The 25,616-nt window shown below is 44.3% G+C and overlaps 3 protein-coding genes across 7 annotated transcripts; 1 reads left to right on the forward strand and 2 right to left on the reverse strand.

Moving 5' to 3' along the window:
• Positions 1 to 438: 438 nt before the first annotated feature.
• Positions 439 to 13,183, reverse strand: LOC121711499 (zinc finger protein 768-like). Of its 3 annotated transcripts, none has more exons than XM_042095159.1 (6): positions 13,010 to 13,183; positions 6,498 to 6,697; positions 3,532 to 3,650; positions 1,892 to 1,967; positions 1,722 to 1,783; positions 439 to 1,241 (listed from the first exon to the last, which is right to left on the reverse strand). In XM_042095159.1, exons 1-6 carry the CDS (start codon positions 13,063 to 13,065, stop codon positions 573 to 575), a joined length of 1,182 nt encoding a protein of 393 aa, XP_041951093.1. In that variant the 5' UTR covers positions 13,066 to 13,183; the 3' UTR covers positions 439 to 572. The 3 variants fall into 3 exon arrangements, with proteins under 3 accessions (XP_041951093.1, XP_041951084.1, XP_041951103.1); XM_042095150.1 differs by lacking the exon at positions 13,010 to 13,183 and adding an exon at positions 6,816 to 7,384; XM_042095169.1 differs by lacking the exons at positions 6,498 to 6,697; positions 13,010 to 13,183 and adding an exon at positions 5,871 to 6,254.
• On the reverse strand, positions 13,011 to 19,143 carry LOC121711483 (zinc finger protein 629-like). Of its 3 annotated transcripts, XM_042095123.1 has the most exons (5): positions 18,841 to 19,143; positions 17,763 to 17,878; positions 16,945 to 17,042; positions 16,715 to 16,799; positions 13,011 to 16,240 (listed from the first exon to the last, which is right to left on the reverse strand). In XM_042095123.1, the coding sequence occupies exons 1-5, from the start codon at positions 18,990 to 18,992 to the stop codon at positions 15,069 to 15,071; spliced, it is 1,623 nt and encodes a 540-aa protein (XP_041951057.1). In that variant the 5' UTR covers positions 18,993 to 19,143; the 3' UTR covers positions 13,011 to 15,068. The 3 variants fall into 3 exon arrangements, with proteins under 3 accessions (XP_041951057.1, XP_041951065.1, XP_041951073.1); XM_042095131.1 differs by lacking the exon at positions 18,841 to 19,143 and having other exon boundaries at positions 17,763 to 18,365; XM_042095139.1 differs by lacking the exons at positions 17,763 to 17,878; positions 18,841 to 19,143 and having other exon boundaries at positions 16,926 to 16,980.
• On the forward strand, positions 18,457 to 25,486 carry yju2 (YJU2 splicing factor homolog). The gene is made up of 8 exons (XM_042095181.1): positions 18,457 to 18,596; positions 19,011 to 19,111; positions 19,411 to 19,555; positions 19,838 to 19,972; positions 20,422 to 20,603; positions 22,108 to 22,258; positions 24,178 to 24,349; positions 24,998 to 25,486. The coding sequence occupies exons 1-8, from the start codon at positions 18,573 to 18,575 to the stop codon at positions 25,141 to 25,143; spliced, it is 1,056 nt and encodes a 351-aa protein (XP_041951115.1). The 5' UTR covers positions 18,457 to 18,572; the 3' UTR covers positions 25,144 to 25,486.
• The last annotated feature ends 130 nt before the right edge of the window (positions 25,487 to 25,616 follow it).

The raw sequence follows: 25,616 nt of genomic DNA on the forward strand, positions 1-25,616 counted from the left end.
GCTCAGAGGGATCAGGATTCGAGTGGGTTAGCCTCAGTAAGTCCTTGTAAACATCAAACGCCTTGTAAATCCTTGTAAACGCCACCTCACCTCCAAAACCTGGGAAACTTGGGAAGATTTTGCTGTAAAGGTGCATATTCTTTCAGAAGCACTTCATGCCATACTTTTGAGCAAATACAGTTGTTTATTTAAGATTAATATGCGTATGTTTTAAAGGGATCATAGAATGGATGAACAGAGTATTTATATATTATTCTTTGATGTTAACATAGAAGGTTTGTAAGTTTGTAATGTAACATTATTGTCCAATTTGTTATAGAAACTAGTTGACGTTTCAGAATTTGTTGCTGGAGCTGGACTATGAAAGCTCCGTGATTTCTGATGGTAGTAATTTATGACAAGCGACAATAAAGCAATAAATTGGTCTTCACGACGATGACAATTTTCACATTTATTACTCTTTTAAGTCTTTATGCAAATATGACATATCAAGGCACCAAAACTTAAAATCCAGCCGCTGAAATAAAAAGCATGTTAATCACTGAGGGAAAAAAATGGTTTTAACTCAACCCCTAAGGTCCCTGCAACTGCATGTTTGGCTGGCTGGCTCCACCACACTCCCTGAAGTGTGAGCGCATGTGTCGCTTGAGGTGGTGACTGAGGGTGTAGTCCTTGCCGCAGTGGGAACAGCGGTAGGGCCGCAGGCCGCTGTGCAGCCTCTCGTGCGTCTTCAGGCTGCTCTTCTGCGCAAAGTGCACCCCGCAGATCCCGCAGGCGTACGGCCGCTCACCCGTGTGCGAGCGCATGTGCTTGGTCAGCTCCGACGGAGCCAGCAGGTGCTTCTGGCACACCGGGCAGACAATCGGCCTCCTGGCCATGCCCCGGCCCTGGCGCGGCATCGGTGGCGCCACGTAAGCCATGTTGGTTCCCATGGAAACACTGAATGCTTTGCTGGTCCCTGGCCCTAGAGGCAATGGGGGCGTGAGGGGCGCCTCTGGCTGATGCTCGGGGCTGATGGGGTTGGAGTGGAAGTAGCCAAACGCCTGCTCCACCTGGGGCAGGAACGGCAGCAAGTGCTCGGCCTCCTCACGGGCGCCTACTTCCTCCTCTTTGGTGAGGGGGGTCCACTGCGAATCCTCGGCACTGCTATGGGTCTGCTTGTGCTCCATGGAGTCCCCCTGAGCCACCCGCACCTCCTGCGGCTCAGCCTTCAGCTCCAGCTCCCTGAACTGCACAGGCTCCTGCAGGAGAGGAGTGTGACGACACACTGAACACATACAGGACTGGTAGGCTGAATTGAGTGTGTGTGTTTTTATGGAGATTTTAAGTTTTCTTCTAAATTCACATTTACACATTTAGTCATTTAGCTCAAGCGGAGGCGGCTTCCAAGGTACAATAATCAAGATACAATAAAGGTACAGTGCCTCTAGGATATTGTTAGTGCAGCAGTAAGTTCTACTCGCATAGAACAGAATAACATTTCAAGCGAAGTCAAGGGAGGGAGAAGAGGGATAGTCAAGATAGGGAAGAAGGTGCAGCTGTTAGTAGGGCTTAGTGCTAAATCCATGTGAGATACTGGCCCTGGTTTTATGTTTATGTACCACACCTATATGAGGTGTGTGTGTGTGTGTGTGTGTGTGTGTGTGTGTGTGTGTGTGTGTGTGTGTGTGTGTGTGTGTGTGTGTTCCTGTGCTGTGTGAGTGCCAAGCAAATGTCCTCACTTGAGAGAGTTGCAGGTGTTCTCTTGTGTTCTCCGCAACAGTGGTGTCAAATCTCACAGGCCCTGTAACAGCATTACATCAACGTAAGCAGAAAAACTAAATCCTCCAAAAGGATAAATTGAAATTTTAAGATTTCAATATGCGTACAATGTGTATTGGTGTGTACCCACCTGCTTCTTGGCTCCAAAACTCATCTGTAGGTCCCTCTTCTTTGATACGCACAAGGTGAGGATCCTCTTCCAAAGACTGCAAGAAATCAGTAATCTATATCTATATACATCAATTAACACCATTACTCTCCACAGTGATCTATATCTATATACATCAATTAACACCATTACTCTCCCCAGTGATCTATATCTATATACATCAATTAACACCATTACTCTCCACAGTGATCTATATCTATATACATCAATTAACACCATTACTCTCCACAGTGATCTATATCTATATACATCAATTAACACCATTACTCTCCCCAGTGATCTATATCTATATACATCAATTAACACCATTACTCTCCCCAATCAGCACTGGGCTACACCTTAGTGGGAAGCTACACCAGGCGCGTAACTGAAGCGTTACGTTCGCAATGCGTAAAATCCATTTTAGAAGCTTGGTCTATTTTTTTCAAACGTATGCGTCGCAATCACGTCTGGTGTAGCTACTTCCATTGATTACAGTGGAAGCTAATTGTTTCAGCAGATGCAATGCGAAGAGAGCGCTTCAGTAACGTGCCTGGTGTAGATTCCCTGTTAGGGTGTGTGGCGTGAGCATGTCAGCTGTGTGGCGTGTCCGTTTTTTATTTCGACTCCCATGTTAACAGGTTAGACCTTGCACACCATCTGCGTGACACGCACGTCTCAGGCGAGACTGGATCCGCGCCGAAACGCGTGCATGCTAGGAACAGGACACACACTTTTGTCCTCTGCCTTCGAGTGGATACAGTGATCTTCTGTACGTGAAGGAGGCATATTTTGATTTTTGCTACCCCAGAGCTACCTAACTTAATGGGAAGTTACATCGCAAGTTAGCTCTGGGGTAGCAAAAATCAAAGTGTTCCACCTTCATGTACCGGAGGTCACAGTATACACTTGAAGGCAGTGGACAAAAGTGTGTTCAGGAAAACGTTTGTATTTTCCGATTTCTTCGTCCCCGTGAGAGTTTAACAGGTGTGATAATTCAAAATCCCCATGTTATTGTCTCATAGGAAAAATCTCAAGATACTGGATCTCCTTTTATGGCTTCAGAGGTCTATTCAAAACAGTGAAGAAAAAAAAAAAAGATGTGAGAAGAGATGTTTTAATTGGCAGAGAGGCCGCCGCAGCGCTGCATAACACACGCTTCTGGTAAGCAAAGACATAGAAAACGCCACGCAGCCACCACGCAACTGACACGCGACGTTCATGCCACGGACCCGGTGTGAAACGGGACTTAGCCTACCCAGATAGCAAAATCAGATTGGCAGATAGCGAACAAGCTGGTGACATGCCACTTCTGGTCCGACGCTGGACCACCATCTCTTTAAATTGAACTTGTCATGAATATCAACGAAAGACATTAAATGATATTAAAATGATGCATGAAGTATAACTGAATAAAGTATTTTAGACCAATAACGGCAAAATATTGGGGCATTTGTCGGCATGCGGGCCGCCAGATCTGCCCCCAGTGGGTCGACAGTAGTCCGCCAGCCTTTTGCTATCTGGGTAGTACTTCTGCTCCACTAGGCCTAGACAAAAAACCAAGACGAGACAGGGCGAAAGAAAGAAAGAAAGAAAGAAAGACCATGAACTTTTGTTCAGACCTGGTGTTCACTGATGAGTGGCTGTTGAGGGTTGACACCCACAGTCACTGCCTGTCCTTGACTTGTCCAGTCCTGTAATGCATGCTCTCTAGGGGGAGGACAGTTTGAAAGGGGTAAGCCTGTGGAAAAAATATAAAGTGTTATTCATCCCAGATAGCAAAATCAGATTGGCAGATAGCGGACCGCTGGTGGCGTGCCACTTGTGGTCCGCCGTTGGACCACCATCTCTTTAAATTTAACTTGTCATGAATATTAAGAAAAGTTAATAAAATGATATATGGAGTATAACTGAACAAATAAAAAATATTTTACACCAATATATAGATAGATAGATACTTTATTGATCCCCAAGGGGAAATTCTAGGTCTCAGTAGCCTACAGACATTACACACAACATGCACTTACAGCAAAAAGAGTAAATATAAGTATATACATATAACAAAACTCCACTGTACAATAGAGACAGTAGAAGATAAGAAAAACTAAATACTAAATATACTATATAAATTAAATTTAAAAAAATCCAGTGTGCATGAGGATGATCAAGCATGAGACGCTTGCAGTGACAGGGCCGGTGTTGCACCAAATTCTGTGACCTGTCGAATTTTGTGACTCAAGAGGGCGCTGCTTTATTGGAGTCTATGAATGTACTGAGCTGTACTGACACACTGAGGTAATTCTGTTATGTGTGTAATTCTTCTAATACACTTTGTAAATCTTTGAAACATGGAACATTGACCGGGTGTGGGTATATTACTCCACAGGCCTGCCTGTGTATCTTCGCTCTCTATACTATTTGTAGAGTAGAGCTAAAGCCTACCCCTCACCACTCCTGTGTAGCCTACAGGTGGACTTCAGCAGGACAGGTCTACAGGCTACTACTGTCAAATTATGTCACTGTAACTCTGCAGAAAAAATGCTGTGGAGGTCACAAACTGCCTCCTTGTATATCAGTTTGAGGTGCCAAAAAGGATATTAACAGACAATAGCAAGGAGTTTGTCAATAATGTAAGTAAAGTGTTTGCTGATGTAAATGGCAGTGTAGCCTACAATAGCAGTCCATTTCTGCAGAGATAGTGGGGTAACATAATTTGACAGTAGGCCTACAAAATATGTGACTGATCTGGCTGAAGTAGGCTAACAGTGAACTGTGTATTGAGTGAGTCCACTTGTTTACTGGAGTGATGAGAGCTGTTTGGAGTCATCTGATGGTTTGGCTAACTTCCCAAGTTCACCTGTTGATTGGGCAGCTGCTTGGCGGTAGCATTTCAGATAGCCAGTACAGCTCAGTATATTCATAGACTCCAATAAAACAATTTTCAATTTCAATTTAATTTTACTTATAGAGCGCCAAAACATTATATATGTCTCATGGCGCTTTACAGAGTGTTAGACAATCAGAGAAAAGAAAAGAAAAGAAGGCCCATGGGTAACAGGGGCGAGGAAAAACTCCCTAGAAATGGAGACACATACTGTAGGAAGAAACCTCGAGCAGATCCACAACTCAAGGACCTGACCCATCTGTCTAGGGTCAGATACAGGACAGTAAGGCCTGTATATATATTTCAGTATTACTGAAAATCAAAATGGTTAATGTCAATAAGTAAATCAATGGTACTATATATTGTTACAGTATACCATAGTGAGAATAGGCAAGAGAGGGAGAGTTGAGAGAGAGAGAGAGAGAGAGAGAGAGAAGGGGAGAGAGGGGAGAGAGGAGAGAGGGGGGGGGGGGTGACACAGGAAAAGTCCATGACATGGCAGCATAACTAAGGCATTGTGAGGAGTAACGTTAGTCGACACCAGTGCAGGTATGGCCAGTGACCACCATCGCACGCATGACTGGGGTGCCAGTCACACGAGGACACAGAAGGGTGGTCCATTCCCCCCAAAAAAAACAGGTCACAGAATTTGGTGCAACACCGGGATATTGGGCAATTTGTCTGCAACCCGCCAGCAGACCGCCAGAGAACCGATGAGTAAAATGCCAGCTATGCCCCCAATGGACCGACAGTGGTCCGCCAGCCTCTTGCTATCTGGGATGATGGAGTCATGTACCAGAGAGGATGGAGTGTTCCCAAATATTTGGCGATCATGTTTCAAATTTCAAGATCTCCTCAATAGTTGTCCCGACACAACAGTAACTGACAATGAATGAACTGACAATGGCTCATTTCTTTTTACTCAAATTTGTACACGTGCCCCGACAAATTAAAAAATATGTATACGCACATTAGACAAGGGCTTGGTTAAGGCTATGTCTCAATCATAGAAGACACAACGTTTTCACGTAGGCAGTTTTACACCAGTGTTTGGCTAAAGGTTAGCAAACTACTTACTCGTTTCAAGTCGCATTCGCACACACGTCAGCTCCTCTTGCACTTCATGTAATTTCCTTTTCAATGCCTCTTTTTCATTTTGATTTTGTGAAATCTCAAGGCGCAATGCCACGTAACTCTCGTCAAAAAGTTTGATTATTTCAGAAATAGCTGCCTTTGAAATGAGCTCCATGATAGAAGCCAATTGACTTTGTAAATTCCTACTTGGGCTTACGTTAGTCATTTGAGATATTGGGTTTTTGTCCAAAGTGTAGCTAAGATCGCGCCACGACACGATTACCTTTTTAAAACAAAAAATAGATTTCTGCAAATATTCCTTAGCAAATAGATCCTTAACATCACAACAACAGAACAGGAAACCGCGGGAGCTTAGGGAGCGTACGAATGATATGACACTGAGTGCCATCTACAGGATGGGCGGAAAAAATAATGAATCAAATGTTTCGTATTTTAAAAGATGCAAATTGATAAATTGACTCTACATATATTTTTTAAAAGACTTGAACAATGCTTTGTTAAAAAGTGCGGTGTTTTGCAATACGTTTATAATAACAATAATATATTATTATTATTATAGGCTATTACAAATGCACAGTAATGTAGCAAGTGGGATAAGGAGAGACATACCTTGAAGCATTCTTCTTGTGTCTGCATCCCCTGGGCTAACATTTTCAACATTGGTTGTTTGCTGTTTCTGTTGCTTTAGGAGTCGGAAATATCTCTTTTTGTATTTGTTACATTCTTTGGTGACTTGTTTTAGTTTCTCTTCCAGCTCCTGAATTTTCTCTTTTCTCTTTTGCCCAGTACTGCTAGGGACTTTGTGTCGCCTGTCAGAAAAAAAAAAAACAAATCAGTGTATAACGCATCATGCCTAAATTGTATGCCACTTTCACAGTGAATCGTTTTATTACGGGGAGGTTGTAATTGATAAGTTAATGGACATACACTTGGAGACTCTTCTCCTTCCAATTTTCTGGCAGTTTATGGCTAACAGATTTACGCCGACAGATGGACAATTTATGTCGTCGCAGGAACCTCCAACACCAATGTGGAGATGCAAAGAAACCAATGATCTGAATAACTTTGGCCATATCAAGAGCTTTCCTCCGTATTTGCTCTGTTGAGATATCTTTCCCAGATTCTTGCAATGATTTTATCCAAGACACAAGATCCTGCTCGAGCTGTGGATGATGACTTGAATGCCCTCGATTCGCCTTCTTGTCTTCTGGGAAACTTCTTAGTTTTTCCTCATTAGCACGCCATCTCCGAATCACACTTTCATCTATGCCATATTCTCGTCCGGCCGCTCTATTTCCCTTCTCTTTTGCCAACTGTATTGCATCTAATTTGTACCTAGCAGTGAAAGGACGACGCTTAGCTTTATCCATGATGCTTCAGCCTCTACGTTGGGCCAGAGAAGTAAACGGGCTCTGATCGGGCTAGGTGTTTTGATTTTACACATTTACTGTACACAGGGCTGCCTGCCTCGGCTCAGAAGAGGGGGCCAACTGAGGGGGCGCTCTGCAGAAAGTTCTTCTTCTGTGAGCTTTGTTGACAGTTTGCACTCTACGTGCATTACTGCCATCTTCTGGACTGAGGTGTGATTTCACTGAGACATCAATTCAAAACATGATAAAAAAAACGAAATGCCTCTTTCAAGATGAGTTTCTTCCGGGAATACTATCATAGCCTTAATTGATTGTGCCCCAGGTAGATTAGGTTGTTTGCTTAAAATCAATTTGTGTTGCTCTCACTAGTTCCTCTCTTTCCCCCCCCAGAATATCACATATTAAAACTGTTCTACCTTTCCATAGTATGAAGTTCCAGACTCATGCTTCCCTATTATGTATAAACCATAAACCATGGGCAACCGTGGCCTACTGGTTAGCGCTTCGGACTTATACGACACGATGCCTCCCCTCAGCTGTGCACCAGGCTGCGACTCATGCGTCCTTCTCAGCGAAAAGATAGTGGAACTCGAAGCCAGAATAGCGACCCTCCATCAGATTGAGAAGGATGAACAGTTCCTCGACACCATTCTCTCCGTAAGTAACGTTACCTCTCTTACACACACAAATGCCAGATGCCCTGATTTCACTCTGTCCTCCAATACTTTAACCATGCCATGCACTAATGCAACTTCTGTCCCTGTTGCCTCTCCCCGGCCTCTGCTGAGAACCAAGCCTGCTCTGCTGGCCAGCTCCACTCCACACCAGCCTGAGCCATGGCGTAGAAGCAAGCATCACAAGCACGGCAGACGGTCCGGACGGCACCCAGGCCCAGCCCAACCTATACGACTGGAAAATCGCTATGCCATTCTGACCGAGGATGAGGAGCCCCTCCAGCCCCGAGACAACCATCCTGGTCCCTCCTCAAAGTCGGCGCCCCCCCGACCCCCTCCTCCCCGGACCTCATCAACCTCCACCCTGGTCATCGGCAGTTCCATGGTTAGAGACCTCTGCATTCCCCCATCATGTAGCGGTCCCTCCAAGGTCTACTGCTTCCCTGGTGCCAAGGTCCTTGACATCCAGCAGAAACTCCCAAGCATCCTGGCCCGCCACACCAAGGTCAACAACATCATCGTACACGTGGGCACGAACGACATCAGAGATAAGCAGTCAGTAGCACTGCAGGAAAACTACAAAACTCTCATCACCACTCTGATGGGCACAGAAAAACGCTTTGTCATCTCTGGGCCTCTCCCTACCTACAGAAAAGGTGCTGAGAGATGGTCCAGACTGTTCGATCTCCACACCTGGCTCAAACGCTACTGCGCTTCCCTAAGCATCCCCTATGTCAACAACTGGGGCTTGTTCTGGGAGAGGCCCAGTATGCTGAAGCGTGATGGTCTCCACCCAAACCAACATGGAGCCAGGCTACTCTCTGACAACATAGCGTCCACACTGAGACATTGACATTCTGTAGAAAATATTACAGATTCACGCCCCCCAGGTATTGATTCGAATGGCATTATACATGTGGATGAGTCTGAGAATGTTTTCTGCAGGGTAACATACAATACTACTACCATAGATCAAGCTGTGTCATGCAATAGCATGACTTATGCTTATAGTTCTATTCCAACGTTGATTTCTACCCAACGTATAGTAAAAAGAAAAGACAAATTTAAAACTAGAAACCTAACAAATATTCTTTCCATACCTCAGCATATTCCTCAAAAGCCAGAGGCATTTTCAGCTAACATGGGTTTACTAAATATAGGTGCACTTACTACCAAAACCTTTGCAATCAATGATTTTATTAGTGAAAAAAAATTGGATTTTCTGTTTCTTGTTGAAACCTGGCTGACTTCAGACAGCGAAGCTGTTCTTGTTGAGACTTGTCCCCCAAATTATAATTTCTTCCACTCAATTAGACAAGGCAAACGAGGTGGTGGAATTGCCTCCATTCTCTCAAACAAATATAGTTGCACACGAGTCAACTTTGGCGAATTCGCTTCCTTTGAGTATATTGCCCTCACTCTGAAGGCTGACCCAGCTGTACTTCTATTAACCTTATACCGCCCTCCTAAACTATGGACTGGCTTTCTCGACCAGTTTTCTGAACTTATGTCGCTCATCATCACTAGCTATGATCGGATAATTGTAAATGGCGACTTCAATATTCATGTCAATAAGACAACTGATGCTAAAGCCAGTAAGTTCCTTAATGTGTTGGACAGTTTAGAGCTAAAGCAGCATGTTACAGGACCCACCCACAACCTTGGCAACACCCTCGATCTAGTCATTTCCAGAGGGATAGAAGTCACAGACTTATCAGTAAATGATATAAATATGTCTGATCATCATTGTGTATCTTTTAATATTGTACTACATACTCCAAAAATTCATCCCGAAATTGCAATCAAATCGCGACTCTTGGACATTAGAGCAGAACAGCAGTTCATAGCTCTTATAGACTCCATAAATTTAGATATTTTACATCATCCCATTGATCAAATGGTAGAGGCTCTCAATCGTGAATTAGGCGCTCTGCTTGACAGAGTGGCACCCTTAAAGACTAAAAAAAGGCCCTGTAGCAAACTGACACCTTGGATGAACGAAAATATCCATGATCTAAAAAGATCATGTAGGAAAGCTGAGAGAACATGGAGAAAAACTAAGTTACAGGTTCACCGTGCCATTCTAAAAGAAAAAATTGCAAATTATAATAGAGCTATTCGGAATGAGAGGAGGAACCACTTCTCTAAGGTAATTGCTGAAAACAGTGGAAACTCTAGGGTGTTGTTCTCTACCATTGATAGGCTATTGCATCAAACACCTTTTGATACACTCAGTCAGGCATCCTCTCTAAGATGCGAAGAATTTGCAGACTTCTTCAAAAACAAAGTCATTTCTATAAGGGAGGCTATTGGTAACACAAGTAATATGTTTGATAGTACACCCAAAAACAGCCCCCCAAAATTAAGGTCCTTTAGCACTATTACTCAATCTGAGCTTGGTAAAATTATAACTCAAACCGGCTCCTCAACATGTGTTTTAGATCCAATCCCTACTACATTCCTCAAAAAAGTATATGATGGCTTAGCTCCCTTTTTTCTCAAGGTAATAAATACCTCATTAGAAACAGGTATATTTCCAACTGCTTTTAAAACCGCTGTTGTGAAACCTTTACTTAAAAAGTCAAATCTTGACCATACCAATCTGAGCAACTACAGGCCTATATCAAATCTATCGTTTTTGAGCAAAGTACTTGAAAAAGTTGTTTGTAATCAGTTAAATACCTTCCTCAACGAAAACAGTATCCTTGAAAAATTCCAATCAGGTTTTAGATCAAATCACAGCACAGAAACGGCTCTAGTAAAAATAGTCAATGATCTCAGACTAGCTACCGACTCAAACAAAGTCTCAATCCTTATTCTTCTGGATTTGAGTGCGGCATTTGACACCATTGATCATAGCATCCTAATTCACCGCCTTGCGAAGTGGGTGGGTCTCTCTGATAATGCTCTAAACTGGTTTCAAACCTACATTACTGGCAGAGATTTTTATATCAGTCTAGGAGATCATGTATCTGAAAAACATGACTTGCCTTTTGGTGTGGCCCAGGGGAGCTGCCTTGGTCCCCTGCTATTTTCTCTATATATGCTTCCATTGGGAAACGTCATAAGTCAACATAATGTAAACTTCCACAGCTACGCAGATGATACCCAATTGTATCTTTCTGTTGAGCCAACTAACCCAGATGGCCTTTGCTCCCTCACTGCATGCCTAACCTCCATTAATCAGTGGATGAGCAAAAACTTTTTGAAACTAAATGATGACAAAACAGAGGTACTTCTGGTTGGACCAAAACTAAAGCGAGATATTATTCTTAGTAATCTGGGGAACTTGGCACACCAGGTCAAACCAAAAGTAACAAGCCTCGGTGTCATCTTAGATGCAGAGTTAAGTTTTAAGCCCCATATCAGTAAAGTTACTCAGACAGCCTATTTCCACTTGAGAAACATTGCCAAAGTGCGGCCCTTTTTAACTCAACAAGATGCAGAAAAACTAATTCACGCCTTTATCACTAGCAGGTTAGACTACTGCAATGCACTTTTCACTGGTCTTCCCAAAAAACATCTAAAGAAATTGGCACTCATACAGAACTCTGCGGCTAGACTTTTAACTAAGACTAAGAAGAGAGAACACATCACCCCTGTGTTGGCTGAACTGCACTGGCTCCCTATTTCCTATAGAATTGATTTTAAGGTTATGTTAATTACTTACAAAGCTCTGAATGGCATAGCACCTTCATATATCTCTGAGCTTTTAATATCTTATCAACCACAAAGGAAACTTAGATCATCCAATTCTAATCTTTTAATCGTACCCAAAGTGCTCCACAAACAAAGTGGAGAAGCTGCGTTTATCCATTATGCCCCCAAACTATGGAACACCCTGCCTCTGTACATCAAGCAGGCGAGTTCAGTAAATATTTTTAAAAAAGATCTGAAAACATACCTGTACAGGAAAGCCTTTAGTTAACTCATCTTATCCTGTAGACTACATTTTCAGATTATTCTACATCTGCTACTATTGGAGGGCGCAGCCAGCCAGAAGCAGATGGGCTCCCCCTATTAAGTCAGGTTCTGCTCAAGGTTTCTTCCTGGAATATGGGAGTTTTTCCTTGCCACAGTTGCCATATGGCGTGCTTGTGGGGGGTAAGAGGGTTAAGGCTGCCAGTCTTATGACGTCATTTTCTATATTTTTGATATGTTGCTGAGCATATCATAAACAGCAAAGAAAAGTGATTGATAATGACTGACTGACTACTATTGTGTTACATGCTTCAAATGTAAAGCACTTTGAGCTGCATTCTGTGTATGAAAGGTGCTATACAAATAAAGCTTTATTATTATTATTATTATTATTATTATTATTATAACCGGGGGGGTGGGGTTTGCCGGTTCGAACCCCGACCAGTAGGCACGGCTGAAGGGCTCTTGAGCAAGGCACCCAATCCCTCACTGTTCCCCGAGCGCCGCTGTTGTTGCAGGCAGCTCAATGCGCTGGGATTAGTGTGTGCTTCAGCTCACTGTGTGTTGCTGTGTGCTGAGTGTGTTTCACTAATTCACGGATTGGGATAAATGCAGAGAGCAAATTCAAAAGAGTATATATATTTATACTTGTTTAAACTTCTGTGCCCTCTCCACAGTCTTTGCAACATCCAGCTGACTGAAGAGAGTATCTGTGTGCATGTGTGTTATTGGGAGTATGGACACAGCCAACCATCACTGTGTTTAAATATACATTTCTTTATCTGTCAGTTATCTGCAAGGTTGGGGCACATAATATCAGGAGCTGAAGAAATCATTCAGAAAAGCAGAATAATCCATTCAGGTTATTTCCCTTTTAACTATCCTCAAAAAACAGAAGGATATTCATTAAAATACAATTACGATCTGAGTAAAGGTACAGTTTGACGAATGTACATTTCAAAGACCAACTCTGGTAACTGGTAACTTGTCCAAAGCAAATACCAGTGCAGCGTGGACAGATATGTGTATTAGCATGTGTCTACCCTGGATAGGTCAGTGTTGTTCACACCTTGTTCTATGGGTAACACAGCAACATATATGTTTGTCGTTTGTTAAAAATAATGAATTGAATATTAAATAATGAAAAGGTTAATACCTTGTTGTTTTGTGGTGTATTAGCATGTCCAGTCTTGAATCACCATAGTATTTCATGTTATCAAGCTGTCTCCTTGAGATTTAGCAAGGGGAACCGGTTATTAAAGGTTGTATCAGCGATTTCAGGCCCAAAAAAGACCCAAACATAAATTATCACATTCATCTAATCTTTCCTAACAATCTACTAGCTGCCTGCCCCATAAGCAGGCCATCAAAAAAACGCGTCTCTGTAGGCAGTGTCATGGAAAATGTCCGAATCCAATTTTCCAATTAACAATTACCACTTGACTATTTAGTAATTTAGCACTCTGGAACAAGGCGTCCAAAGGAGATAATGTAGACAGAAGACTTTCTGAAGACTGTTGATCTTTGGGAGGAGATGTCATCAGCTGGGGCCCCCGACAAAATCTGCCTACGGAGGGCTATACACTATATTTTATACCCCATGGCCCTCGAGAAGTGCCACCCTCTCACGTCATCCCCAAAAACACCTTTCACCAATCAGCATTAAGCAGGGTCGCTTACATTGGTGGAAACCATCTTCCCATCATGCATAAAACTATATGCAAACCTGTCTAATGCATAGGAAACATATGTAAAATAGAGGTTTTCTGGCTCTTTCCAGTTTGGGGAAATAGGGCCTTCTTATCTGATTCTCTTCCTAGCTGGACAGGCCCTAAATCATAAGACACAGCGGCCTCCTACTCCCTGTCCTGTCCGGTGCTCACCAGCTGGATAACATCCCCTTCCCTTGACCATGTAAGGAGATGCTCTCATCCAGGTATCCCCAGTACTTTTCCACTCACCCCACTCCTCTGATAGTTGGTCTGGCCTACACAAGATACAATGACCTCACCCTGCTCACAGCACATGCAGTGACATAAAAACTTATGACACTCATGACTACATTCTTCTAAACCATGAAAACCCATGCAATATTATAAACCCTTATGAAACCCATGATTACATCCCTTTAAATCATGAAAATCCACCATAGCAGCCTAGGCTCCGAGATCTGTACACAAAAACAATTGCTACCAACAAGGGTTGGCAACCCCTCAAAAGCAAAACAAAGTAATAACCGACGAGATGCGCGTTTAGGAGAGTTTTAATTGCACAGGAGGGAGGGGGAGGGAGTAGCGAGCTAGCTCTCTGTTTTGTTTGAACATCAACAGAAGTGACATATCCCCGCTATCGCTGATACAACCTTTAATGGGCAATTTGTTCTGATAGAATTAACAGAAATTCCTTGATTACTAAACCAATAAAACAGAACAGTACTTGCATGACATATTTCCATAGGAAACACACCTCTGAACAGAATATGAGTGTGAGTGTGTGTGCATGTGTGCATGTGTGTGTGTGTGAGAGAGAGGGAGAGTGAGAGTGTGTGTATATGTACTTGACTTAGTTGTGTGTGTTTGAGTAAGTGTGTATGAGTGTGTGCACAAATGTGTGTGCATGTCTGTGTGTACAGTCGTTTAAGTCAGGTTTCACACAGGTAGCCGTAACAGCCTGCCCATAGCGGGCCGTACATACCATACCACAATGGCAGCGCTGTGCTCTGAAACCGATAATTTTCATTGGATTGTGCGGCGCAAGAACGCTTTGCTGCTGCACCGTGCAAAAGCGCTGTGCATTGCAAGCGTGCCATTCACCGATTCCTCATGCACACCACGCTCAGTTCAACAACGTTCATCAACATCAACAACAACAACAACAACAGCAGTGGCTACTATGATTTTGCACCAAACCCAGTGGCCAGTGCAGCGCAGCGCACTCCACTTTGAACGTGAAGCTGCCTTAAGTAGTGTCTGTCTGTATGATACGCCACAGTCTCGTCTTCAGCATTTCTCATGCGCCTCTCGAGGTGGTGCATCAGGGTGTAGCTCTCGTCTTCAGCATTTCTCATGTGTCTCTCGAGGTGGTGCATCAGGGTGTAGCTCTCGTCTTCAGCATTTCTCATGCGCCTCTCGTGGTGGTGCATCAGGGTGTAGCTCTCGTCTTCAGCATTTCTCATGTGTCTCTTGAGGTGATGCATCAGGGTGTTGCTCTCGTCTTTAGCATTTCTCATGCGTGCCCATGTGTCTCTTGAGGTGGTGCATGAGGGTGTAGCTCTTGCCGCAGTGGGGACAGCGGTAGGGCCGCAGGCCGCTGTGGACGCTCTGGTGCGTCTTCAGGCTGCTCTGCTGTGTGAACCGCTTGCCGCAAGTACCGCAGGCGTACGGCCGCTCGCCCGTGTGCGTGCGCAGATGGATGGTCAGGTGCGACGAGCACAGGAAGTGCTTGAAGCAGATGGAGCAGGTGAAGGGCCTCTCGCCAGAGTGGCTGCGCAGGTGCTTGCGCAGGTAAGACAAGGTGGTGAAGCCCTTCTTGCAGATGCTGCACACGTGGAGGGGCAGCTCAGGAGGGGGCAGGGGCAGGCACGGGTGGAACTGTGGACCACCAGGGGGCACCGGCCGTCTCGCCTGTGCGTGTCCCTGATGAGCCGTCCTCTGTGGAGACTGTAGCTGAGGCTGTGTTATGGCCATATCGGTCCCAGGAGCAACGGCGAAGCCCTCCATGCTGGTTCCCTCCATGGAAGGTGGCGTCTGTGAGGTGTCTACATGCAGCACGTCTCCTGGGCTGTCGCCATGGGGATGGGAGTACTGTTCCACCCCGTAGAGCAGGTCGTCAAAGCTGTGGTTCGTATCGCTGTCCTCTTCCTCATCCTCTTCCGTGAGGGGACCCCACAGGTCAGCGTCCTCCTGGTCCACTGCCTGGCTCTCAGTCTGTTTCTCTAGTCCAGTCGCAGCGTGACCTCCGATGCCCTGGTGACCCAAGATGGCCGCCTGCTTCCCCTCCTGATGCTCAGCCTTCAGCCTCAGATCGCCGAACTCCACTGTCTCCTCACAGTTCTGTGCATGTGTGCGGCCTCGGCTGGTAGTCTGTGCATGTTTGAGGCTGAGCCGTGGCTCATGCACGCCTGTAAAGCTTGTGGCAGGGTCCGAGGGATATGTATTTGAGCGCTGTGTGTACGTCAGGGGTGCGTTTGAGATGCTGGGAAGTGTGAGATGGGGGTTTGCATTTGGTATGAACGACACATGTGTGGGGGGGTCCTGGGTGAAGGTGTAGGATGTATGGTTTTGTCCTGGGGTTGATTCTCTGAGATGTTGAGAACTTGAGCTTTCTGCATAGAGACGCTGGTTGAAACGGGAGTCATCAGCAATGTTGACCTCGTATTTCATGGGCTCTGCAACAGCAGTTCAAAAGGAAGACCCTCAGTACAGAACACAAATACATACAAATCATGAGCTAGACAACAGATCAGCATGACCTAAAATGTATTTCACTCTTTCAGAGCAGGGATGGATTACTTCACGGGCCTACTGGGCCCAGGCCCAGGGGCCCAAGGGGTCAGGAGGGCCCTGAAGCCCAAGCCTTTGCATGGAATCATTGCCTCAATATCAACAAATCAGGATGTAGGCTATGAATCTGATTGCATTTAGTATTAGCCATCCCCAAAATGCACCAGAATACAGGAAATCACATCAAACAAATTAAAACATTTCTGGGGGAGGACCCCCAAACCCCCCCTCCCACATATACGACAATTAGTGGGGGGCCCTTAATACATCTGGGCCCAGGGGCCCGAAAGTTCATAATCCGCCCATGTTTCAGAGCTTGTTAACCACTGTGTGTGTGGCCTGTGTATGCATGTGCCCACCTATTTCCTGGCTCCATAAGTCATCCTCCAGCCTCTCCTCTTTGATCTGCATCAGGGTTGAATCCTGTCCTTGACTGCTTGAACACTGTAAAAAAGGACATCAATAAAGTATCTATTTATCTAAAAAGAAACAGAAGAGCACCTGATCTTTTCAAATACTTTTTTGACCTAACACAGCTCTCGCCCTCTCCTCTCTTCTGATTTCACATACTTGTACAATATTTGCACACCTTGTCCTCAATGCTCAGAGGCTGTTCAGGGCTGTCGCTCCTGGCCTCCAGTGTCCCACTTCTCAATGGGCTGCTCCAGTCGTGTTGTACCATGTTATCTGCCGGTAAAACACACACAGGATTCAAGGCATGACAGAAGGGGAAAAGGTGCATTCCCTGCATTCCCTATAGAGCAAACACTGACATCTAATATTTACTGAGTAAGAGGAGGATGGCAAATCCATCGACTTTGTGCTATGTAGTCAGTGGTCAAAATATCTGTTCATTCCGCACACATAGGGCAGCCGTGGCCCACTAGTTAGCACTCAGGACTTATCACCGGAGGGTTGCCGGTGAAGCACCCGATTTGGTTCCCCCGGAATTCCTGTTTCCTTTACGCCACTGTTTTGAAGTTCTTGCGTTGTTGCTAGGTTACCGTGCGTATTCACAGTGCTGTATTGCGTTTTCCGTGTTTTCAGCTACGGTAACCGACTAGAGCTTCCGTGTAAAGACCTAGAGGGGAAACATGAATTGCATGGGGAACCAAATCGGGTGCTTCACCGGTTCTAGCCCCGACCAGTGGGCCGCGGCTGAAGTGCCCTTGAGCAAGGCACCTAACCCCTCACTGCTCCCCGAGCGCCGCCGTTGAAGAACTGCGCCGGGATTAGTGTGTGCTTCACCTCACTGTGTGCTGTTTGTGTTTCACTAATTCACCGATTGGGTTAAATGCAGAGACCAAATTTCCCTCACGGGATCAAAAAAGTATATATACTTATACATTTGACCCAGCCGTTTCATTTGAAAGATACTACAGCTGTCCAGTGCCCACCTCTGCTCACCTGTTTCAATTCGTATTTGTACAGTCCTTAATTCTTCTTTCGCCTCCTGTAATTTCCTTTTCAGGTCCTCGTTCTCGTTTTGATGTCGGGAAATCTCAAGGCGCAACACTGCATAACTGTCGTCAAAAAGTTTGATTATTTCGGCAATAGCTGCCTTTGCCAAGACTTCCATTACTGCACCCAACTGTGTCTGTATAGACCCACAGTTAGCGTTAGTCATTTTAACCGCTGGGTAATGCATCAAATATAAATATGAATATCGGTAAGAAAACACAATGAATTATCCTAATAACTAAAAATACGTTTATTACGCGAAAAAGGCATATTCTAGCACGGCAAAATCAACAACAATCAACTGCTCCTCTGTCTCTCCCTCCTCTGCGTGTGTAAGAACTGGTGAAAGAGTGTAATTGGCAGTGATCGCCACCTATCGGATCAGCGTAATTTGAAATGCTAGTAGTAGTCAAATTTGATGTCTGTCTGGGTTTATAGTTCAAGCTGGGTAGTATTCACTGAAATAGTAAAGGTAACATGATTTCCATCATCTGTGGAGTTTGTTATTTTTAAAAAGAGCAGCTGATGAGAAATATTTTATAAAAAAATATGCAGCTACGTATTCTAACAGATGGTGGCAATAAAGAGCCAGTATATTGGTTGTCTGGATGAAAATGGAGAAGAAGTAGTAGTAGAAGAAGAAGAAGAAAAATAATAGTAGAAGAAGAAGAATCTCTTCTCTGTTGTCACCGGAAGATTTATAATTCGAGCCTCTTACAATTGTTGGAAGTTAGCCACATTTAACACAGGTTCAGAATGTCCGAACGAAAAGTTTTGAACGTAAGTGTTTCTTTTCCACATAACTGCCCATACCAACGCGGTAACGTTACCGACATTGCCCAATTTACTACTTGCTTGTAGCTATCCTAGCTAACGTTAGCTGGCTAACCAGCTCAGTTCTGCTCAACAAACAGAATAGCAGTCTTTCAAAACAAATACTTAAGTCAGCACTTTATAATTAACTTGACGATTGATACTCTTATGTCTCCATTGGGTCCAGTGTCACAGCTCTACCATCACTAACCTTAACCTTTTAACGTTGCGCAAATTGCACTTGCATGATGAGATTATATGACTGGCTGGCCATATTAGCTGGTAGTGGTATTTGTAACTGTTAATCTGATAAATTGGAATAACGTTGACGTTTTCAAGAAGACAACAAGATGATGTGATCATGACTGTCTGTCTTTGCAGAAATACTATCCCCCGGATTTCGACCCCTCGAAAATCCCCAAGCTAAAGCTACCTAAAGACCGTCAGTATGTTGTGCGATTGATGGCCCCATTCAACATGAGGTAAGATCCACTCCGGTCCGTTGACGTCGCCTGCCTTAAAATGCAGTGAAACAGAGAATTCAGTGTGGTGGTAGCAAAGATCCTTGATTACTAGCTCCGCTTTAACCCTCTCTGGTGGTAGTGTGTACGTCACCGTCATTCGATTTCCGTTCTGAGATGGGAAATCCAACGGATATCGAATGACTCCGACGTACACACTACCACCACACTGAATTTTCTGCATCACTGCATTTTAAGGCAGGAAACTAGTACTGAAATAATGTGAGCTGAAGTTGATTGTTGTATTGTGACCAAAACAGGTGCAAGACCTGCGGTGAGTACATATACAAGGGGAAAAAGTTCAACGCTCGGAAAGAAACAGTACAAAATGAGCACTACATGGGACTGCCCATTTTCCGATTTTACATCAAATGCACAAGATGCCTGGCTGAGATCACTTTCAAGGTATGCCACTAAAATTGTGTGCGTGCGAGTCACCTAAGATTTATTGATTGGAAACATGGTATGGTTGAAACATTGAATTTGAAAATGAGTCAAGTTGGAGTGACTGATCAGTTCCCTTCTATATTTTGTGTACATGTCATGTAATGCCTTGTGAAGGTATTTTCAAAGATACTTTAGAATGCTTTATCAACCGTCTCTGGTATTTTGTTCTTACAATTTTGTCAAATGAAATCCAACAGGCAGATCTGTTAGACTTTAATGGCATGTTTATTTCCCACACAGACGGACCCAGAGAACACGGACTATGCAATGGAGCATGGTGCCACACGAAACTTTCAAGCAGAGAAGCTGATTGAGGAGGAAGAGAAGAAGATACAGAGGGAGCGGGAGGAAGAGGAGCTGAACAATCCCATGAAGGTGACTAGGAAAGGATCAGAAATTGTGTACATCCGTGACTGATAACTCCCTCTGGGGAGCTAATTGTACTCCAGTAGAAAGACTGGGATAAGACATAGTTTACACCTGCTTGCATTGGATATGTTTAACATATGGTACAAGATATGACACCATTGGGTATGTTTAACATATGATTAACATATGGTACAAAATATGACACCATTGGGTATGTTTAACATATGGTACAAGATATGACACCACTGGCCAGAACCATATTCCTTTTGTATGCTAGGTCATTTGTCCAAATCAGTCTGATTCTGGAGCAGAGAACGGTATGAGTAAAGTAATTGTACAAGTATTTGTCCTATATTTATCCTATAAAGTAGAAACCTGTCAGGGAAAAAAGTAATCCTAAAAGAAAGTGATAAGAAGGTTCCAGTGACAGTTGCGCTTTGCTTTGGCTATGACAGGTCCTGGAGAACCGAACGCGGGACTCAAAAATGGAGATGGAGGTTCTGGAGAACCTGCAGGAACTGAAGGAGCTGAACCAGCGGCAGGCGCAGGTGGACTTTGAGGGCATGCTGGGTCAGTACCGCGACTTGGAGCAACAGCAGCGGCAGAGAGAGGTGGAGGAGGATGAGCGCGAGACCAAGTGAGTGTGTGTGTGTGTGTGTGTGTGTGTGGAGAGAGAAATTGAAGACCCAGCCAGACTATGTAAAATTCCTGTGTACGTTGTACATGGGGTGAAGAAAGAGATTCTGGATGAGGTCTTGGTGGCTCAGTGATGACCCTTTGCAGACACACCCAACAGCTGCGGACGCCATGGGCTGGTAGCCATAGGCTGAATGAAACCTTTATTGCCCCGAAGGGAACTGGTATTGCACTAAAGGAAAGTAGTGTTCTACTTTATAATCCACTTGAAACTCCTTTTGGTACAGTTGGTACACTTGTAGGGTAGTGGCGATTGTTAAGTCTGCATGGTCACCACAAATGGGAGGGAACGTGGATGTCCCAGTGGATGACTCAGCAGGGAGGGGGGTGGATGCAATTCATAACGTTTGATGTGTGGATGCAATTCAGTATCTGCATTTAACCCAATCGGTGAATTAGTGAAACACAAACAGCACACAGTGAACACACAGTGAGGTGAAGCACACACTAATCCCGGCGCAGTGAGCTGCCTGCTACAACGGCGGCGCTCGGGGAGCAGTGAGGGGTTAGGTGCCTTGCTCAAGGGCACTTCAGCCGCAGCCCACTGGTCGGGGCTCGAACCGGAAACCCTCCGGTTACAAGTCCAGAGTGCTAACCAGTGGGCCACGGCTGCCCATACCCAATTCATAATGTTTTCTACAAAGTTAAAATAAAGGTTCCTACTTCTCCTTGGGACAAGCACTTTTGAATTTTGGAAAACACTTTTCCATTTACATCGGGATTTTGCAAACATTCAGTGTCCGTCAATAAAATGAGCCCTTCAACGAAATTGACAAGCAGCTGTAAGTAGGCTAAGCATGCTAAATTCTACATCCAAACAGTATTCTAACGTTAGCTTTGAGATACTGCTTGATTGCATAACTTAACTTTAAGTTTAGTCTCTTCAATGTAGCCTACTATGTTGTGATAAGACCTTAGCAGAGTTAACTTCAATGCAGCAGTTTTGAACAAATTTGCGCTTCAGCATGGTCACGATGCTAAGCGGGTTTAATAGCAATTTAGCCAGACGTCGTCTATGCAATGCTTCTATGTGGCAACAACAATCCTTCAACAATCGTGAATATTTTGTTAAATCAGAGCCCCTTATTAGACATTCTCTGGTTAAATGCACATGCAGACGAGGGGCAGCAGGCTACGACAGAGAGCGGGGCGGGGTAAGGAAAGGCTGCGTGCGTAAAAAGCGCAGCTCAATGGCAATGCAAGGATTTGATCTTATATTTAAATTAAATTAAATTAAACATAGAATATTCATCTGTGGCGGCCGATTTTGATTTTGTGGCGCCCCGCCACAGATTAGTCAATGTATGGGAAACACTGTGTCCGCAAGGAACCTCATGTAATCCTGTGATAAAGACACTTGCGCCACGTGAACCGTAGCAGATCTTTGTATACTTGCTGACCACCTCACCATCACCTTTCCGCTCCTCCTTCTGTCCGTCCCATAGGGAGATGCTGGAGAGAGCCCTGGTGAAAAGACTGAGGGACTCTGACTCCGACTCCGACCAGGACGAGGAGAAAGAGAAGTCAGCAGTGAAGAAGCTCGCTGCAGAGCGGCCCACTGACATCCTCACAACTGCAAAGAGCACAGACATCCAGGTACAGCACACCATTATGCCATTATTTGTTTATGTTTGTTTTTATTCTTTTATTGCTCTTCCCTAGTCTTGATTGATGTTGATAAGCTCACACAACAAACTATTGTGTACAGCTGGGTACTGTTATCCCAGTTTGGATTAAGGGAGATGGTACTGATGTTGTGTGCATGGAATTTATTAAAAATGTTCCCACAATGGAAGCTCACTTTTATGTTAAGGTAAAGGTATTATTTCAAGACCAAACATGAATGCATTATTCTCACAACACATTACAGACCAATACTGTATGATAATGAGGTTGGCCTATCTCACCATAAGACATCAAGTAGGCCCAGGACTGAGGGCCCGTACACACGGAGACTCTTTTTGGGTTGAACGCACCGGAACCGAATCCTGTAAACGCACTGCCCGAAACCGCACTTTTTTGAAACCTGGTCCTCTGAAACCGTAGCCCTTATGAGTTCGTTTGGACGGCGAAACCGCATACTTGCGTAGGCTATTGATGATGTCATCGCCACACCTCAGCTGCCCTGGACTTGACACAAGTTTATACATGACATTACCTACGATTACACTCAGTAAGATAAATATCACAACTGGTGCTGCGCAGCACCAATAGCTTATGACTTGGTGGACTGAACAGTGTTTTTCCCGGGGGTTTTTTTATGCATTCTAGCTACTGTCAGTGACGCGAGAGAACTAGTCAGAAGTTATTGGAAGTGCGGTGTAAGTTTAAATTAATTTGTGCGTAGTGCTGGTGTCATTCATTTATTTTACATGTCTTACAACATAAATAAATGCATTCACAGTCTAGTGAAGTCAAATATGAACATACAAAGACGCCTAGAACTCATGTTAAGCCGATGATGGAGCACTAAATGCGAATGCGCGATTTGATGCAGGCAAAAGTATCGACTGTTACTAATGAAGGTATTATAGCAATATTATAAATGTGGCGACGGAATACCCTAGAACTTGGGTAGGCCTAGCGTAAGGTAGCCTATGCACTTGGCGGTGATATCTGAAACTAATGTGAATCGCGGACTATCCTACAACCAAAGAAAGTAAAGGAGATTATTTGTACCTGCGTTAGCCAAATAAAGGACGGGACTGCACCCTTCACAAACCGTAAAATTGAAGTTTATTCGTTTTACAGTTGACAACAGTTGACAGTTCACTATCAGTCCACACAAACAAACAATTCTGGTTTCCTTGTACTAGCCATTTTTGTTGTAGCCTATTCTGTCTGTTTGTATAGCCTACAGCACGCAAGCTTTGGTCAATTTCTGTAAAGAAACAGTGCACCTATACACCTACAGTATAGGCCTGGGATATGAAGTGACGTGTTGAGTCGTGTTGAGATGTATCCGTTTGGATGCAAATATTCTTGATACTGTTCCAGGGAAGACGGAGGAAAAAAGATCGGTTTGGTACGTGTGGACTAGGCCTGAGTTAACCTCTCAGCAGAGGGGCCAGAACAAAGAGCAAATGGCCACTTTATGCATGAGCGGGTGTTGGGGAATCTTTGGCCATGGCCAGCTAAGACAATACAGATCGAACACAGGTATCCACACATGTAAATTGAATGCAAAAGGCATTCTTTAGAAATGTAAAAGAGTTGGACAAAAAGCTGGTCTTTACAGTTGTCTCTTGTTTTAAAGAGGAGCTTCTGTATTTTGAACTGGGATCCTATTTTCCTCTCTGAGTCCAATTCTGTTATTAGAGATGTGTTATGTAGTTATGATTCAGGGCAAGAAAAATATGTGTGATTCCTTCATCCTTCAACAGTATCACAAGTAACTTTTTATAATTCCATTTTGTCGTAACTTGTCTATACTCACTCACCCTCTCCTCCTCCCCTCCTCTGTCTCCTCCTTTCCCCCCCTCTGCCCCCTCCTTTCCCCCCCTCTGCCCCCACAGGGGAGCACAGCGCCGGTGAAGCGGGTGCAGCCAGAGACCTGGGAGCGAAGTGTTGGAGGCTTGGGGGCCAAAGCTGTGCTGGGCTCCCTGGTGGTCAGGAAGAAGCCCGCTGCCTCAAAGTCCAGCAGCAGCAGCAGCAGCACACCGTTTGGGCCCAGCATTCCGCAGACAGGTGGGCACTCTCGGCTCACGTCACACTTTTTTTGGCTGATTAAAGACCAGACCGCTGCATCATGTGTAATGGTCTCACATACATAGCTATTTCTAGTAGTTAGTTTTTATTGTTGTCAGTATTACATAACAAATGCATTAGAAGATTAGTAGGCTATTTTACCCCTAGAAAAACATGGTGAAAAAAAACTCACAGCCAAATAGATGAATACTTGAATACCTGAATACTGGCCAGGATGATATGATAAACAACCCCTTTTTGTTTTTCACTACTTATTTACAACCTAAATATCTTACTCCTTACAAAATGTGGTAGCATCACTGCTATGCTGTTAGAAAGAGCAGTTTTTCACACCAGCTGCCCTCAGCAAGCGACCGGACATGTGCACACAGCATAATTTCACTGTTTCAGTCTGCCTGCTGCTTGCTCTAAAGCCGTCTGTCAGTGGTTCCGTGCACTAACCTTAATCCTACGACTCCTTCGTGGGACTCTGATTGGTCAGTAATGTGAATGCCAGCATCATTGTTGGTCGTCTGTAGTGCACTGGTTCTGATTCAGAATGAGCCTCTGTGGTGTTTGCAGGTCTGTATTCCTGCAGCTGTGTAATCTTCCCCGTCAGTCTAACCCTGTTCTGTTTCAAACCCACAGAGACGAAGACTGCAGCCCCTTCCAGCAGCAACACACAACCAGCAGCCCTGCAGAGCGGCTCCCCAGCGATCCAGTCAGCGGCTCCTCAGAACGGTTCCTCTCTCAGCCTCCTGGGGGCGTACTCAGACAGTGATGACAGTGATTGAGAAGGCCATGTCTTGTGTACTGATATTTTCAAATGAAAAAACCTTACAGCAGTTATGCAAAAGATAAGCTTAAAGAAAATCAAAGAGGTGTCAAGGCTGAAATGTAAAAAAAAGGCTCTCGAGATTCAACACTTTTTACTCTTGTGTGGAACAGGTCTTTAAAAAGAACCTGTCATATCCCAGTTTCATCTACTGCTCTGTGACCTGCTGGTTGAGTCCCCCAGGAGCTGTTAGCTCTGAAGGAACCAGCACTAAAACTCAGGATTGCACATGTGTGTCTGAGTCCTCAGTCCTCAGTTTTCTATCTGTGACGATGTCTAAATAAAGTTATCATTGATACAGACTCCAAGATATGTGCTTCTAATTTAAAGCCTCTGTGTGTTAGGGGTTGGGGGGTATAGACCCACAGTTAGCGTTAGTGATTTTAGTCGCTGGGTAATTGAATTATCCAAATAACTCAAAATATGTTTTTA

This window comes from Alosa sapidissima, chromosome 1 (genome assembly GCF_018492685.1).
Source record: "Alosa sapidissima isolate fAloSap1 chromosome 1, fAloSap1.pri, whole genome shotgun sequence".
NCBI lineage: Eukaryota > Metazoa > Chordata > Actinopteri > Clupeiformes > Clupeidae > Alosa > Alosa sapidissima.

Coding starts and splice junctions, on each gene's coding strand:
- LOC121711499 (XM_042095150.1), bottom strand. CDS start 7,258: ATGGATAAAGCTAAGCGTCGTCCTTTCACTGCTAGGTACAAATTAGAT. Junction 3,651..6,497: donor CACAAGAAGAATGCTTCAAG/GTATGTCTCTCC, acceptor TTTTTTCCACAG/GCTTACCCCTTTCAAACTGT. Junction 1,784..1,891: donor GTTTTGGAGCCAAGAAGCAG/GTGGGTACACAC, acceptor ATGCTGTTACAG/GGCCTGTGAGATTTGACACC.
- yju2 (XM_042095181.1), top strand. CDS start 18,573: ATGTCCGAACGAAAAGTTTTGAAC. Junction 20,604..22,107: donor GAGGATGAGCGCGAGACCAA/GTGAGTGTGTGT, acceptor TCCGTCCCATAG/GGAGATGCTGGAGAGAGCCC. Junction 22,259..24,177: donor CAAAGAGCACAGACATCCAG/GTACAGCACACC, acceptor CTGCCCCCACAG/GGGAGCACAGCGCCGGTGAA.
- LOC121711483 (XM_042095123.1), bottom strand. CDS start 18,992: ATGATCACATCATCTTGTTGTCTTCTTGAAAACGTCAACGTTATTCCA. Junction 16,800..16,944: donor CTCTGAGCATTGAGGACAAG/GTGTGCAAATAT, acceptor CCTTTTTTACAG/TGTTCAAGCAGTCAAGGACA. Junction 16,241..16,714: donor CTTATGGAGCCAGGAAATAG/GTGGGCACATGC, acceptor CTGCTGTTGCAG/AGCCCATGAAATACGAGGTC.